General features: G+C 35.4%; 1 protein-coding gene across 1 annotated transcript in view; it reads left to right on the plus strand.

Annotated features, from left to right (window-relative positions):
- EYS (eyes shut homolog) overlaps window positions 1-14562 on the plus strand; it is a 939662-nt gene that overhangs the window by 313950 nt on the left and 611150 nt on the right. Inside the window, exon 20 of the mRNA XM_059831070.1 lies at window positions 25-146. Within this exon, the coding sequence (XP_059687053.1) occupies window positions 25-146 (122 nt within the window). The remainder of the gene's footprint in view (window positions 1-24; window positions 147-14562) is intronic.

Genomic DNA, 14562 nt, shown 5'->3' on the forward strand with positions numbered 1-14562 from the left:
ACTAAAATGCTATCTCTGTTACAGTTGTCGATGGCTTCTATTGTTTGTGCAACCCAGGATATGCAGGACTAAAATGTGACCAGGACATTGATGACTGCATAATCAACACTTGTGAACACAATTCTACATGTGTTGATCTACATCTGGTTAGTAGATAATATGTTTTTATTAAAATGTTCGCGAAGTTTTCTTGCTGAAATCTAAAGCAATACTATTGTGGGTTCTAAACCTCCATTTAATCCATACACTTAATCCACCCATAACAAGAGTTTTATAACTGCCTTTCCAGTTGCTGTTTTTTTGTTTATTTGTAATGATATAGGCAGTGGGAAAGAGGAATGTTTTTATCATTTAAAAGCAGTTATTGAGTCAACATGGTTATTTGGGAAATTCAAAAGGAGCAGAATAGTTTCAACTAAGTGTGTTTATGGACTCGTTATAAGTGACAGGAATACTAATTTACACCGATGACATTGGCTTCAAAGGGGCTTAAAAAGTATCTTACTCCCTAAAATGGCTTTACTTTAAGTACCTCAGCATTTATTTTAAAAATTATTCGGCTATATTCATTCCTGAAACATGAAAAGTGTTAAAAAAAATTATTTCTTCTCAGAAATAAAAACATTCTATCAACTGATTCCTTCATGGGAAGAAAGGAGAAGAAAGACATTCACATTGTGCAAACTTTGGCACCAGAGGTGGCCCATGTTCTGTGTCACTCCCTCCAGGAATCTGTCAGGAACCAATTTGTTTTCAATTAACTCAAAAGGGACACTAAGACACAGTATGAATATTGTCCTTAAGAAACATTCAGACTGTCAGAGATATTGAGGGTGGTTAAAAAAAATGGAAGAAAGTTGGGTTTTTTTACCATCTTCTAGTTTCTCCCAGTATGTTTGTGAGAATATTACACTAATAAAATGTTAAAGCAAGGTGCAGAATTCAGACTAATAGTGAGATGCCTAAATATAGGTGTCTATATGTGGTATGAGCTAAGCATCTAAGCACCCACCAAAAATGCTAGAATCCTTGCAGATGCAGTCAGCGCAACCCAGAGAGTGATTCAGCTGCCCATCTTGTAGATGTCCACTTTGAGTGAACTGAACAACCGTGGAGGTACCACTGACTGTATAGCTAGGCTGCATTAGTGCTAAAGCAGACACCCATGTTTAGATGTTTGCATTTCCAGCTAAATCCCATCCCAGAAGCCCAGAAGTGTGTGAGAGGTGTGGGGGTTTCTGGGGTTTTGTTTGTTTGGGTTTTTGTTGTTTTGCTTTTTTTTTTTTTTTTTTAGTACATACATAAAGAAATTGCACTTCTTTCTGACAAATCCTGATGGTAATCCACAGATATCACTATTTCCTAAACTTGAACATAAGTTACATGTTTCAGGAGAATTTTCTTAAATCCTCTGATTTCCAGAGTTTCTTCTTTTCACAGTTAGAACACTTTATGTAGTGTATAATTTTTTTGTAAAGATGCTTCAAGAACTAGTAAACACCTTGCACAAAACTAAATGCTTGATATGGAGACCACGGAGCTTGTGACACTTTTGTTCTTGTCTTTGGATACTATTGCAAATGCATATTTTTTTACCAGTGGACTGCAATTAATATTTTAAGCTCTTATACTGGACACATACTGCCATCTTAAAATCAGGTTAGAGAATATTCCAGAAATAAATTTTATGCCCACAAGGCATGTACTGTCCTATTCTCCATTAGATGAGGTTGTATATGTAGACATTCCAGGTATTATTCCTAACTGCAGCTGGTGCTTTAAATGAGACTGATAAAATGGAGCTGTATATGCAAAAGTTTAAACAACATCCTTCCCCAACAAATAAGATATCAGAAATGGACAAAATTATGGGTTCTTTATAAAATAAACATATTGTTCCACCAAGAATATTCCTAAGCTTCACTGAATGAGTTGTAATACTCATCCAGGGGGACTTTTTAGAAAAATTAAACCTGATAAAGAATGGTAGCTCACTGCAATTTCTAATACTGTTTTAGATTTTTATTCATATGCCTTTCATGCTTTTCTTTTCTTGATTAGTGTTTATTTTCATCCTGCAGTACCTATACATTTCCCATCTTCTTTGTCACAGATCTATGCCATTTTGTTTTAAATGCACTGTGACACAGCAAATCAGTGAGATCCATGCAGACTCACTGTTTCAAAGAAAGCTTGACATTAAAAAAATCTAACCTATGTGGATTCAGTTACTAAATACAGAAAAGAAATACTGTAGAAACTTAATGGCAAGGTGTCATTTTAGACCTTGGATTTGATCTTTTTCAGATCTCAATGGCTTTCTCAACATAGTTCACCTATGTTGTCAACATTACAGTAAGCGTTCATACTGAAGTGTTCATTTTGATGTTAGTTAATGCACAGATAAAAAATCTTCAGTATTTTTTTTTCATTAGAAGACTGTTCTTTGGCATTTTTGATAGTAACGTAATTCTATGCTCAAAGAAAGGAAAATTAATACAGAATGGGCTCTGCTAGATTGAAAAGTTAGTATCAGTATATTTTAAAGACAAGAAATAGGGAATTGCTAGTAGTTTTATTTTGCTATAGCAATAATAATGCATTGCTATTCAATATTTATACTTTCTCCTTCTCTATTCTTCTCTATAGTGTACTTGCTTAAACTAAAATTTCTGATATAAGTTTCTAAAATAACTTTCATGTGGATCATCTTTTAAGCTGAATCCAGAAAGGGGCAAAAAAAGACTTGCTCACTAAGTGACTGCATTGTTCAGTTTGTATGCGACTATATTATTCCAGATACAATGTCCTCCTTATTGTATTTAGTAGCAGAGAGTACTGAATTTCTTCCACATCAAATTATGCCATTTTATACACCAAGATTCCTCAGTGATGGATGCAAAGAGGATTAATGAATTAACATATATTCATAAAAATGGAATAAGACCCATTCCCTCTTCTTTTTCAGCCAGAGCAGCTGTAAAAGAACGGATATTGAGATAACAATCCCCTAGAGAATGAATTTTTAACATTTAAAGGGTCTCCTCCTCCTCCTCTAAAAGGTAATAAACTGGGGGAATGGGAGCAACTGAAGCATAATCAAGGAGAACTTAAAAACAGATGGAGATCTCAGGAGTTTCATAATTTCTCCATCAAATATAATTTTCTTCCAAAATGGTATTATAGTAGCCTTATTATACAAGTCAAGGACCAAAGATCTTAATGTAAGAAAGAATCCCAATATACACTCTAATTGCAACATATACTTCACAGCCTTTCCCTTGGCTCTCCTGGCTGTAAATGACATTAAGCAATTGGACCGTGGGATGAGATTGGGATAGGTGAAGTACACAGCTGAATGACACAACTACATCAGCTTATGGAGGCTCCGATTTTCTACTGCACCTGAGAATTCCAGTCACCCAAGAGCTACTATGTACCAGCACAAGTCACTGTCAGTCATATTAGACCCTCTGGTGGCTCAGGAATAATTAATTGGTTACCCCTATGCTAATAAAAGTTCCATTCTGCAGTCCAACTGCACCTCAAATACCTTTGATGCATTTTTCTAAGTCAAAGTGAGACAATTAACATAGCCAGAATGACACTTGCAATACATGTTCTCCCTCTTTGGTGTTGGTAATGTGGTATAATACAGAGCCTTGAAACTAGATAACCATGTTATCTTAACAATGTATCAGCAAAAATAGGCACAAAAAATGACACTCATGTGATGAGTTGACCCCAGCTGTCAGCTAAGCACCACATAGCCACTCACTCTATCCTTTCCATGGAATGGGGGAGAGAATAGAAAGAGCAAAAGAAAGAAAACTTGTGGGTTGAGACAGTTTAATAAGCAAAGGAAAGGGGAAGAAGAAAGAAAGAAAACAAATCAAGTGATACAAAGGCAATAACTTTCCATGTGTATACTGATGCCCAGCCAGTTTTCAAGCAATGGCCACCTTCCCAAAACCCACCTCCACTCCGTTCTTATTACTGAGCATGACGTTACATAGCATGGAGTATCTCTTTGGTCAGTTTGCATCAGCTGTCCTGATCGCGTCCCCTCCTAGTTTCTTGTGCACCCCCAGCCTACTCACTGAGGGGGCAGAGTGGGAAAAAGAAAAGGCCTTGATGCTGTGTAACCACTGTTCAGCAATGGCTAAAATGTTGGTATCTTATTAACACTGTTATGGTCACAAATCCAAAATGTAGCACAATATGGGCTGCTCTGAAGAAAACTAACTCCGTAACAGCCAGACCTACTACAGAACAGAATTCTGCCGAAGAAGGTTGGTTAATCTTGACAGCAGGAAATCACAAAGGCTGTATGTGTGATGCAGGTCCTGATGTTTTAAAAGGTCTGGTTTGTAAAATCTGTCTGTAGAACATTTAGGTAAGGTGTTTATATTGGCCAGTCCCACCAGGGCTGTGGTCCCCTTCATTTTGATACAACCAGAGCTTCTAAATGACTCTAACGTATACTACTACACCATAAGGGACCAGTCTTGTCTTTCTGCGTGGCATATTCAGAATGTTAAGGTTTCTCAATACCATAAAATTCCCACCCAACAGTATTCCCAATGCTAATGTAAGACACATAGTGAGCAGCAGCAAGAAGGATAAAAACACAAAGTGTTTTCCTTAACTAACTATAGAGAGAAGCAGGAACACAGCAATTGTATTCTCAAGATTCTAACAGTGGAGTGCTCCAAGACTGTATGCCAAAATGTAAGGGCAAATGGTTATAATTGAGGACCGAAAAAACACTATGTCTGAGCTGTTCAGATAAAATTTGGGGCATCTATTGTTTATTCAGTTCCCAAATTTGTTCATATAGTGAGATGGCTGGGCATTACATTAGTCACACGCGATGTTAAGGAAAGAGTGTCAAGTAGTGAGAACCAGACATACAGAATTAACAGATGATTTTTAAAAAACAGAAAAGTCATCTCACCAACATATCAACTTCCATCTGTTTTAAACAATGTGACAAATTATGAAGTGCTTTTCTATAGAACTGTCATGGAAGAAGAAGTAATTTTACCTATTGCAATTGATCTGAGACATAAGTAAGAGGAACCAATTAGAGTAGACACTTCCTTCATTAGGTTGCCTAGGCCAGCAAAAATTAAAAGCTGGTAATACTTACAGTACTATTAGCACAGATGCCTATCCTATGTATTCTCAATCATGAGTCAGCTCAACCAGAATTTTTGTCTTGTTTTGTGGCCTAACTATAAAATACTTAAGATATTGAAAAAGGAGATTGATGCTGGGAAGGTTGGTCTGACACTAGTTGCCCTTCATAAATCAATTATCTGGGGTTTTTTTTTTGTTAATTATGAAACATTCCTGATTAAGGTCTGTCTAAGTAAGTGATTTTATTTTCAGTGTAGTAAGAAACTTTTGGCCAGTCCTACGTAAACCCATGTGAAATCTTAGATTTACATGCATGTAGAAATAATTCAATTGTTCAGTCAAACTGATAGATCAAAATAATAGAATGAGAGAAGTATGAGAATGGTTGAAAGGCTGTAGTGTTGTCACTGCAAAAGAAAGAGATGCAGTCCTCAGTAATTGAGGAAAAGAAAAGGGGTGAAGCTTTCTGCATTCACTGTATAAGTAATGAATAAAAATAGAATAAAACTGAAAGATAAAAACAGTAAAATATTTTATCAAAAAAGCTAGTAAAAGTGAAAAAAAAAATTGGAATGTTAGCCTCTGGCTGTGCTTATGATAAGGCAGGGTTTACCCAGAGTAATTTGCAAATTCTTCTAAAAAAAGTTAAAATAATTTATTCAAAGTATTGTATGAAGTTGAGATGTTGTCCCTAATCATTTTTATAAGATCAGATGGAGCATATAGTCTATATAACATAAAACATTATTTTGGGGGATTTGCATTAAAAAGTAATAGTAGCTTCACAGTAGCTCTGACCTCAGTTTTTGCTTGTACTGTTCTGTATGTCAAAATATAATGCAAATCCTGTCACTTTAGTGTATATGGATATCCATGCAGCAAATTGTAATAGATGCTTCTTCAGAGCTTTTTTTTCTGGAAGCTATTATTTCTGTGTAGTTACCACATAGTACATTAAAAAATATAAACTCTAGGTAAAGTTATAGTTGCATAATAGTGCTTTTATTGCAATCACATATCCTTTCTATCACTACTTGATTTATTATTTCCCTTTCAATAAAATGTAATGTTATGGAAATCAGCTCTCCCATACAATAACAAAAGATATTGTCAATTTGAACCTAAAAAACCCCAATGTTTACTTGTTCAGTTTCTGATTTTAAAGTGGCAGAAAAAAAGGACTCATAACAAGGTGAAATTCAGTAATTCAGGTCTTTTAGGAACTTACAGTTTGGGTTGTAGGGAAGCTTTATGTGAAGGATGGAGAGACAGTATTATTAAATTTTTTTTTTTACAGAAAAAATATTCAGAGTTGACAGAAGGTCTATTCCACAGATTGTATTTCAAGAGCATAACCCACAAGTAGGTTAGCTCATTACATAAATCGTGAAAGGATTAATTGGAAGGAGCACTGGCATTGAGACTTAAGGTACAAAGTAGTAGTTAACTGTTAACAGCTTATGTTACCCAAAAAGAAATTAGATCTTTGGACTAACCTAAGATAATTTCCTAAATTCATCACCCACCCTTAATTTCCATTTAAAACAGAATCTCCTGTACTTTGTGCTAAATAGGGAGAAGAAAAAGAATAATCTCCAAAACTTATAATCTATTTTAGAACATCCAGAGATGCTCAAGGTATGATGAAGTAACTGAGCTTCAGGAGGCTCTTCCTCCTAGTTGTTGATAGCAGGTGGTCTGACACTTGAAATGAGCATAAAAACAAAATAGGCCTGCGTCAATGAAAAAATTCCAGATTTCTGTGGAAGTGGAATTTCTCTAAGGTCTCAGTAAAGCAAACAAGCTCTGCCACTGAAATTGGTCTGAAAGAGTACCTCGGTTTAACTAAAGGTCAGACCACATACCGTGAATGGCATACAGTATGTAACAAGCAATAAGCTCTTAACAGTTCCCAGGTCATGTAAGTTCAAGTTGAGTTGTATGTAACTTAAATGTATGCATTGACTTCACTGAGAGAATCCATGTGCTGAAACTGTGAATGTGCTGTTTGACAAATCAGTTTCAGATTACCAATTATGCATCCCAGAAAAGAGCTGGAGTACACTTAAACTAGCAACCACAGCACTACTTCTGCAAAGTACTACTGCTAATACAACTCACTGTGCTGCCCTGAAGATTTGACTTACCATCCCTGGAATATCTCATCTTCTACCTATATTTAGTTAAAAAAATGAACATGTCTTCACAGTCCTTCAATAAAAGTTTTTTGAAGAAGATCTAGTGAAACAACTCCCTCCTCTACCTTGTAAGACAGAGCTAGTGGATATAGCAGTACACAGACTGAAAACTTCACGGTTATGAGGTGTACTCCTTTATGCTCTAGTAAGTCCAGTTGAGTCAAAGACATTGGAACGTACAAAACCAACTATGAATTTACTGACTTAGGATAATGTTCTTAACATTGATCCATGGAATTATACGTTGCTTGGATAAAGTGATTATGATGTCTTATGCCTTACTCATCTAATTGAAAGTTGAAGTCAGCAAACAAGCATCAACATTCCATTTATTTATTTATTAAATTATTTTTAAATGCTTTAATTTGATTTTTTGAAAGAAATTGCAGACGTATATGAAATTTCTTAGCTTTAATCAACAATGTCGGTAAATACCATAGGAGTGAAAGCCTCCAATTGTCTTTTTCGTAAACTGAACTTGAAATATTCTACAGAACTGAATAAAACTGTTACAAAGTGGAGGAAAGAGAGATTAAGAGGAAGTTAAAGATGGACTTTCCAATGAGATTTGTGAACAGATGGCAAATCAATGTGATGAGGATACAGGAAGGTGGTCCCAGATGGTGTGCTATAAGTTCTGCCAGCAGCAAGGAGGCTGGACAGAGAAAATCAGTGACAGCAGGGAAAGACATGAAGAACTTCACAACATAAGAAACAGGCTGGGGAACTGTGGCCTGTTTGTGGAAAGTGTAACCCTAAATTCCACTTTACATGATATAGAGACTAACATTTTGAGGCAGGATATGAAGTGTTTGTACCTTCGAAAGCATGAAAAGACTGGCAGTGGCATTATAGAAACTCGGGACTATAGAGACTTCACTGACTCATAAGGAAGAGAATTCTACACAAGAGGATTTAGCTGCAGAGAACTGGATACAGTAAGTTGTCTGTATTTAGTAGATTTATAGAGCAGAAGGTCATGGAAGGGTATGGATCCACAAGGATATTACACTGAAATAAGTTAAATGGTGAAATTTATAGGTTATCAATCAGTCTTTGAAACTGCCCACATACATGCCTTTACCATGCAGCACACAAGAATTAAGATTAAATTTATTTTTCAGTAAAAGGACGATGAACTAATCCCTTTACTGTAGGATAACTATGAGCATCAGGGCAATTACTGAAAAGGAGCTCTCAGACTGTAATTTCACACCCCAATTTTTATTGCAATAAGTCACTGTCTATAAAGTCAAGCCAGATGATTCTGGGTAGGAATTCTTAAGCCTCATCTACACCCTGTTCTGAGAGCAGCATTGCTCATTTTCTCATGATGTATTTTTGTGACATTTGTCATCAAAGAAGCTAAGTGTCTTGCAAATATTTACTTTTTAATTTGAAACACAGTCCTGTTGGCTTCAGTTGCAGGTTTTGAGTGTTCAGCAGTTCTGAAAATCACACCTTAAGCTGAAAATTCAGAAAGAAAGAAAGGGAGGTATTCATTTCTACCTATAAAAAGACACTTGCTAGGCTAAACCAACTCCAGCTAAAGTATGTTTTATTTTAATTTCCTTAGGCCAACATTCAACTGAAACCATAAAACTAACTCTTCTTTTCTGGTTTCCTTCTTTATTCTAAGTACAAGTGAACAGAAACAAACATATTTCCCTTTACTGCACCTCTAGAGCTGACCAGTTTCCTCATGCTCTCTTATGCATTGAATAAAGTGATGTAAAATTATTTAATCCATGTAGGTGAAGACTCTTTCATGGTATTTAGGTGGAGAGGGGCTAAATCTAATGAATCATAAAAAAACTTAATTCTGACATTTCCTAAGTTTTGAGTGTATATGATTTTGCAGCTCCTGCACTTTACTTTTAGCATACATTTTTATATAAAATAAATGTAATGGATCCAAATCATTACATGGATGGGTTTTGGTAAGGAAATAATTTTCTGTCATCCATATTGTAGATGTTTTTAACTCTTAAATGAGAGCAGATGCTACATATATTTGCAGTAGTTTCTGAAAAGAACTCAGCCCTGGCCTTGCTCTGCTCCCACTGTAGCTGACAGAAAAATTGTTGTTGACTTCAGAGCTCCACCAGCCAAGCATATTCTAATTCCAGGGTCAGCTTTTTATGTAGTAGCAGACACTTGATGTATATTGCCCCTTGCCAAGCAAATATTTTACCTTCTTTATGAAAAAAAAAAAAAAAAAAAATGTCCAGAATATTCTCCATAGATTATCTTCTTCACAAGCACAGTATTAAAGGAGAAAAAAATCTAGGATCTAAAATACCTCTGACCCCAGGTTTGTTTATCTCTTTATCTGTTTCCCACAAAATATTCCTATTTATGTCAATGGACTCCATCTGTTTTCTCTCTTTATGAAAGAAGAGATCTTACCTAAGGATACCAATTTTCCACTGTTAGCAAATTTGCCTATATTATCAACTCTTCTCCAAGAACTTGATAAAGGGAAAAGCTCACGCTTATCTTTAGAGGCACTGCTGGGTGCTGTTATAATAAACTGATAATAAAACATCAAACAAAATCAAGTCTTCTGATAATCCTTCCCTGTCAATATAATTTGTTGATCCTATACTGATCCAGCTGTGTGAATTACTCTACCGTGGTCAGCAGCGAGTTTGCTATTTGGGCACCCTGAAAGCAGGTGACTGTTCTCTTTCTGAAGCTTAAGAATCCTATTAGATTTATCAATACCTTGGTGTCCTTAGGCTACTTGTCTGATAATCTTTTGATCATCATCTTTGGTTGACTTTTTCAGAAATCATATCCAGGCTTTAGACGTAGCATTGTCCATTTTCAGTACAAGATTGGTTCAACATACAAACCTTTATTTTATATTCTAAAGCAAAGAAATGAGGTGGTAGTAAGAGGGAAAATATCAAAATGACTGTACAGCAAGACATTTTTCCAGTTCCAAAGGACTGGCTTAGATAGGTAAGGCAAATCCAGCTCTGTTTGCAGAGTGAATTAAAAGTGACAGATGCTAGTGTTTCAATAGTAGAAGACAATAAAAATAGAAACCAAACTTTCTTCATAAATGTCCTTTAAGTTGCATAAAAGTATGTACTTTGGAGTGTATATTTGAGGGAAAATATATTTCTATAGAGCTGGACTGTCATATTTGCAAGTGCCTGTTTCTAGGAATACTCCCACTGGCTTCAAAAGGTTTCCATAGGAAACAAGAACCACTATTATTTCTCAGACCCTGAGAACACCCAAGCCTTTGTGTTGCTACATTGGACAGTTATGCCATAAAGACAAATTCCCTCTGAAGCTGCAATCAAAGATCCTTTTATGCTGCAATTCATTTCATTTCACACAGCCTTGCAAGCCTTATGGTATTTTGACTCTGAAAAGAAATTCCACATGGGTGAAACAAAACCATTTTCTCCAGTGGGAGGGGTTTTCTCTTTTGTTTATAGAACTTGAAATAGTTTTCTACCTGACTCAAACTGTTTGCATTTCTAGAGAAGTTTGAATGTTACTTCTACTCCATCAATTATAGATTAGACTATGGTGCCTCTTCTGTAACAAAGTAAGTTTCGAAGGAATAAATAACAGCCTCTTCTTCCTGTTTGTATAATAAAATGTGAAATATTTCACATGAAATATGTAGAACTGATAACTTATCTACTTATGTTTGTCATCCACAGACTAGCAAGTCATTTGCTAATTTTAGTAGGTCTCTCTAGCTGCTAACCTCTATTTAGAACTACCTTCAGGCTTGCAAAAACTACTTGGCACTTGGCATAGAAAATAGCCGAGAGAAAGAATGGTTACCCCATTTTTTTATTTACTTGCAAGTTCTGTGATTTGTCCTTCCTTAGATTTTAAATTTCTGTTCCAGGAATTCTGACTGAAAAACTGTGAGTGAAAAGCCAAGCTTCTCGCATCCTTTCACCCTGACTAAATCGTTGTAAAGGCATACAAGAATGGGCACTAACAGATAGTGCTCTACATGAAACTTGACAGGAGACTTTTTTTATGGCTGAGTACATACCTAGAGTAGCATGTGTCTAGAAAGCACACCTGGAAGAACTATACTTACTGGAGGATGCTACCATTCTTTTTCTTCACAAATGATATATTTTACATTGTTTAAAAGCTCTTAGTAACAAAACAAGTTCTAAGGAATCTCACTAGAGACCTTTCTCAATTCCATTATACTGTTCTAATCTCACTAGTGAGGACAGATTTTCATGGCAAGAAAACCCATACTTTCTTAATATATATGTTGAGCTTAAATAATTTGAAGCATTATTTATCAATAATAATTAATAAACATTGACTTATAGCTATTATTGTGTTGCTGACTCATCTAACATTAAGTCTTTACTAAGCTGTTGTCATATGCAGATTTTACTGTCACTGTTTACTGACACTTCTAAACTATCATATTGAATGATTACCTTTTCTCCATGCTGAAAACCTTCTCTCTGTTAGCGTGCCCAATTCTGATACACCTTATGCCATGTACCCAGCCAAGATCTGTGACAACCTTTGTGTTGACTGCCTCTGCCTTTCCCCTTGATCAAGATACTGTTCTACCACACAGCACTTATATAAAAAGGGTATTGCCAGAACATGTGATAAATAGATGTTTTTACCAGATCAGATAAGATCTTTTCTCAAGAAATAGAACAAAACAAAATAAAATAGAATAAAATAAAACAAAATACATAAAATAAAATAAATATCTATACATTTAACCTGGTTCAACACTGGAGAATGCAATAACATAATTTATTAAGAAATATACTTTGTAGAATCCAGCTATCCAGAATTTTCACAGTCTGTCTGTGCAGACTTAAATGAATACATATAAACTAGAAAGACCTTATGGTGTTCAGTGTTGACAGCGAAGCAGATGAGATTCTCTCATTGCTACATATTGCTATATTTTCACTCAGACTACCCACTCAGTGCTGGCTCTCTTTTGTTACAAAAAGCTATGTCACCAGCTGGAAATTTATTTCTCACAGTTTCAGGCTCCGTAAGTTCTCCTTAACTGACCAAAAGCATCCAAAGTTGGCCATATGCCACACAAGCTGTAAAAGGTGACACATTTTGGGGAGGAGGGCTAAAGGCATGGGATAACGTAAGGGTTTTATGTGAGGTTACTCTCACATGTAGTCAGCTAACTGATTGTTTTAATGTTACAAACTCTATACTGTGATAAAAACATGTCAAGGTGCCTAGCATGTTGATTGATGGACACGAAGAAGAGGGTTTTCTATCATATCAAAATAAATTATTCTGGCATATTTCTTATAAATCTTTCCACATGCACGCTAATCATTGTCTAAGTCACACAACTGTATCTCACCTTTTAGCAAAGAAAATTGCTTTAAATTTAAAGCATAGAAATTGCTTTAATTAGACCTAAAATTACAAAGGTCTCAGGCTAGAGATAATGTTTCTTCCTGAAAAGGTGCGATCACAAGACAGATTCTGGAAATACAACTGCTCAGATTAGCTTAACAGGCTTCTGAAATGGCTTGTTTAACACTGGGCAAACTGTTTAATAGTTCTCTGCTTTAGCTGACTAATTTAGAACAAATGCAATCCAGCTTGTTTGCCTCACTGGGAAAAGTTCTTGCTCACAGTTCTGAATTTCATTCATAAGTGGTGGGTTCAGCTTTAGCTAATTTGAGACCAACTCAGTTCTCTTGCACAAAATTGCTCTGTGGACAATGTTTGCCCTGTCCACTTCTTCCTTCTGTGCCACAGACTTACTAAATGATTTTTTCTTTAAAATGAATGATTTCTACTTGTTTCCATCTTGTAAGTCAAGAGTAAAAACGAACAAGAAAAAAAGCCCAAATCCTTTTGAAGTGTCTTGCAGGGTATGTTTACATTAGCATTTTAGTTTGTATTACATGAACACTTCTGAAGCAAATCTCCCAGCTGTACCCACCTACCACATATAATTTGGATTGTGGAGAAGACTTGGATGATGCAAACAGGATTTCCCTTCAATGACACTAAACCAGAAAATGCTCTCTACACATGCATATAATGGGCTCCAAACACTGATTTTCAGTCCGTCGGTTTAGATAAAAACTATTTTAAAGTAAAACTGTCAGAACCTAGGTAGTGTGCATGCTGGGTCTTTGCTGCCAACAGTTTTCAGAGATTTGTTGCTATTGCTGATTGCTATTGTAGCTGTAGCCATAGCCATTTTAAGTTTTGTGAAAATATAGCACAATTCATCCAGCCTGGTTATGTTATATTGCATATTATTTGCTTTTAAATATATACAATTTGCATAAATAGTATGCCATGGTGGTTTTAGGAGATGCATGTTATGACACAGATATATACATATATACGCCAATACATTCATTTTGCCACTGATGTTGCTACAAAGTAAATTGTCAGCCAGTCTAGAAATACTGTTTTACTCCATACATGCACAGCACGTACCCTCAAATGTTCAAAATGATGGTTAAACTATGCCATTGCTGAAAAACTGCATGAGTTTGAAATTTACCTCATGAAGTCCATTTCTGCTAAAAGCTTTTTCTGAAAACAGTAATGATTTCTTGCATAGTAATACAGAAAGTTACTTCTATCTTACATCTCTGAATTTATTTCACTCAGCTAGACTGAGCAAGAAGATTTCATGGTGTCTCAAGACTAACACTGAACACACTTCCTTTGATTCCCTAAATATTTTTCTAATGTATTAGATTCAGTGATGATTCTATATTCTATAGCAAGCTCATCAATGAGTGGAAAAAGAAAGGCAATAAATGCAAATGGACTTCTGCTACATGACAGTAAACAAGAGCAAATAACAGAAAAGTTAGACAGAAGCCTTGAAATATTATTTCTGCTATACTGCAGTACCATATAAGAAAAAATATCAATATGTAATACAGAAAAAAATAGAATTATTTTTAAAATTGACTAATAGGGACCATAAGCAAGTCCTGCTAAGCAAATTCTATATTTTGGCAGATATAGTTCCAAAAAAGTAAAGCAGATGTCCCTTTAAATATTTTTAAATTAACCTATATCGTGCAGAATTTTTTTTTTATTTATTCATTGTAATTTGTCCCTTAGCCTATTTCTCTTATGACAATGGAAAAGAGGGAGCTGAAGAAGACCCCTGACAATTTAGCAAGTCTTATACATACATTTAGTACTGAGCTATTTGTCATAAGGGCCAGTTCTTATTTCTGTA

Source organism: Gavia stellata, chromosome 2, assembly GCF_030936135.1.
Source record: "Gavia stellata isolate bGavSte3 chromosome 2, bGavSte3.hap2, whole genome shotgun sequence".
NCBI lineage: Eukaryota > Metazoa > Chordata > Aves > Gaviiformes > Gaviidae > Gavia > Gavia stellata.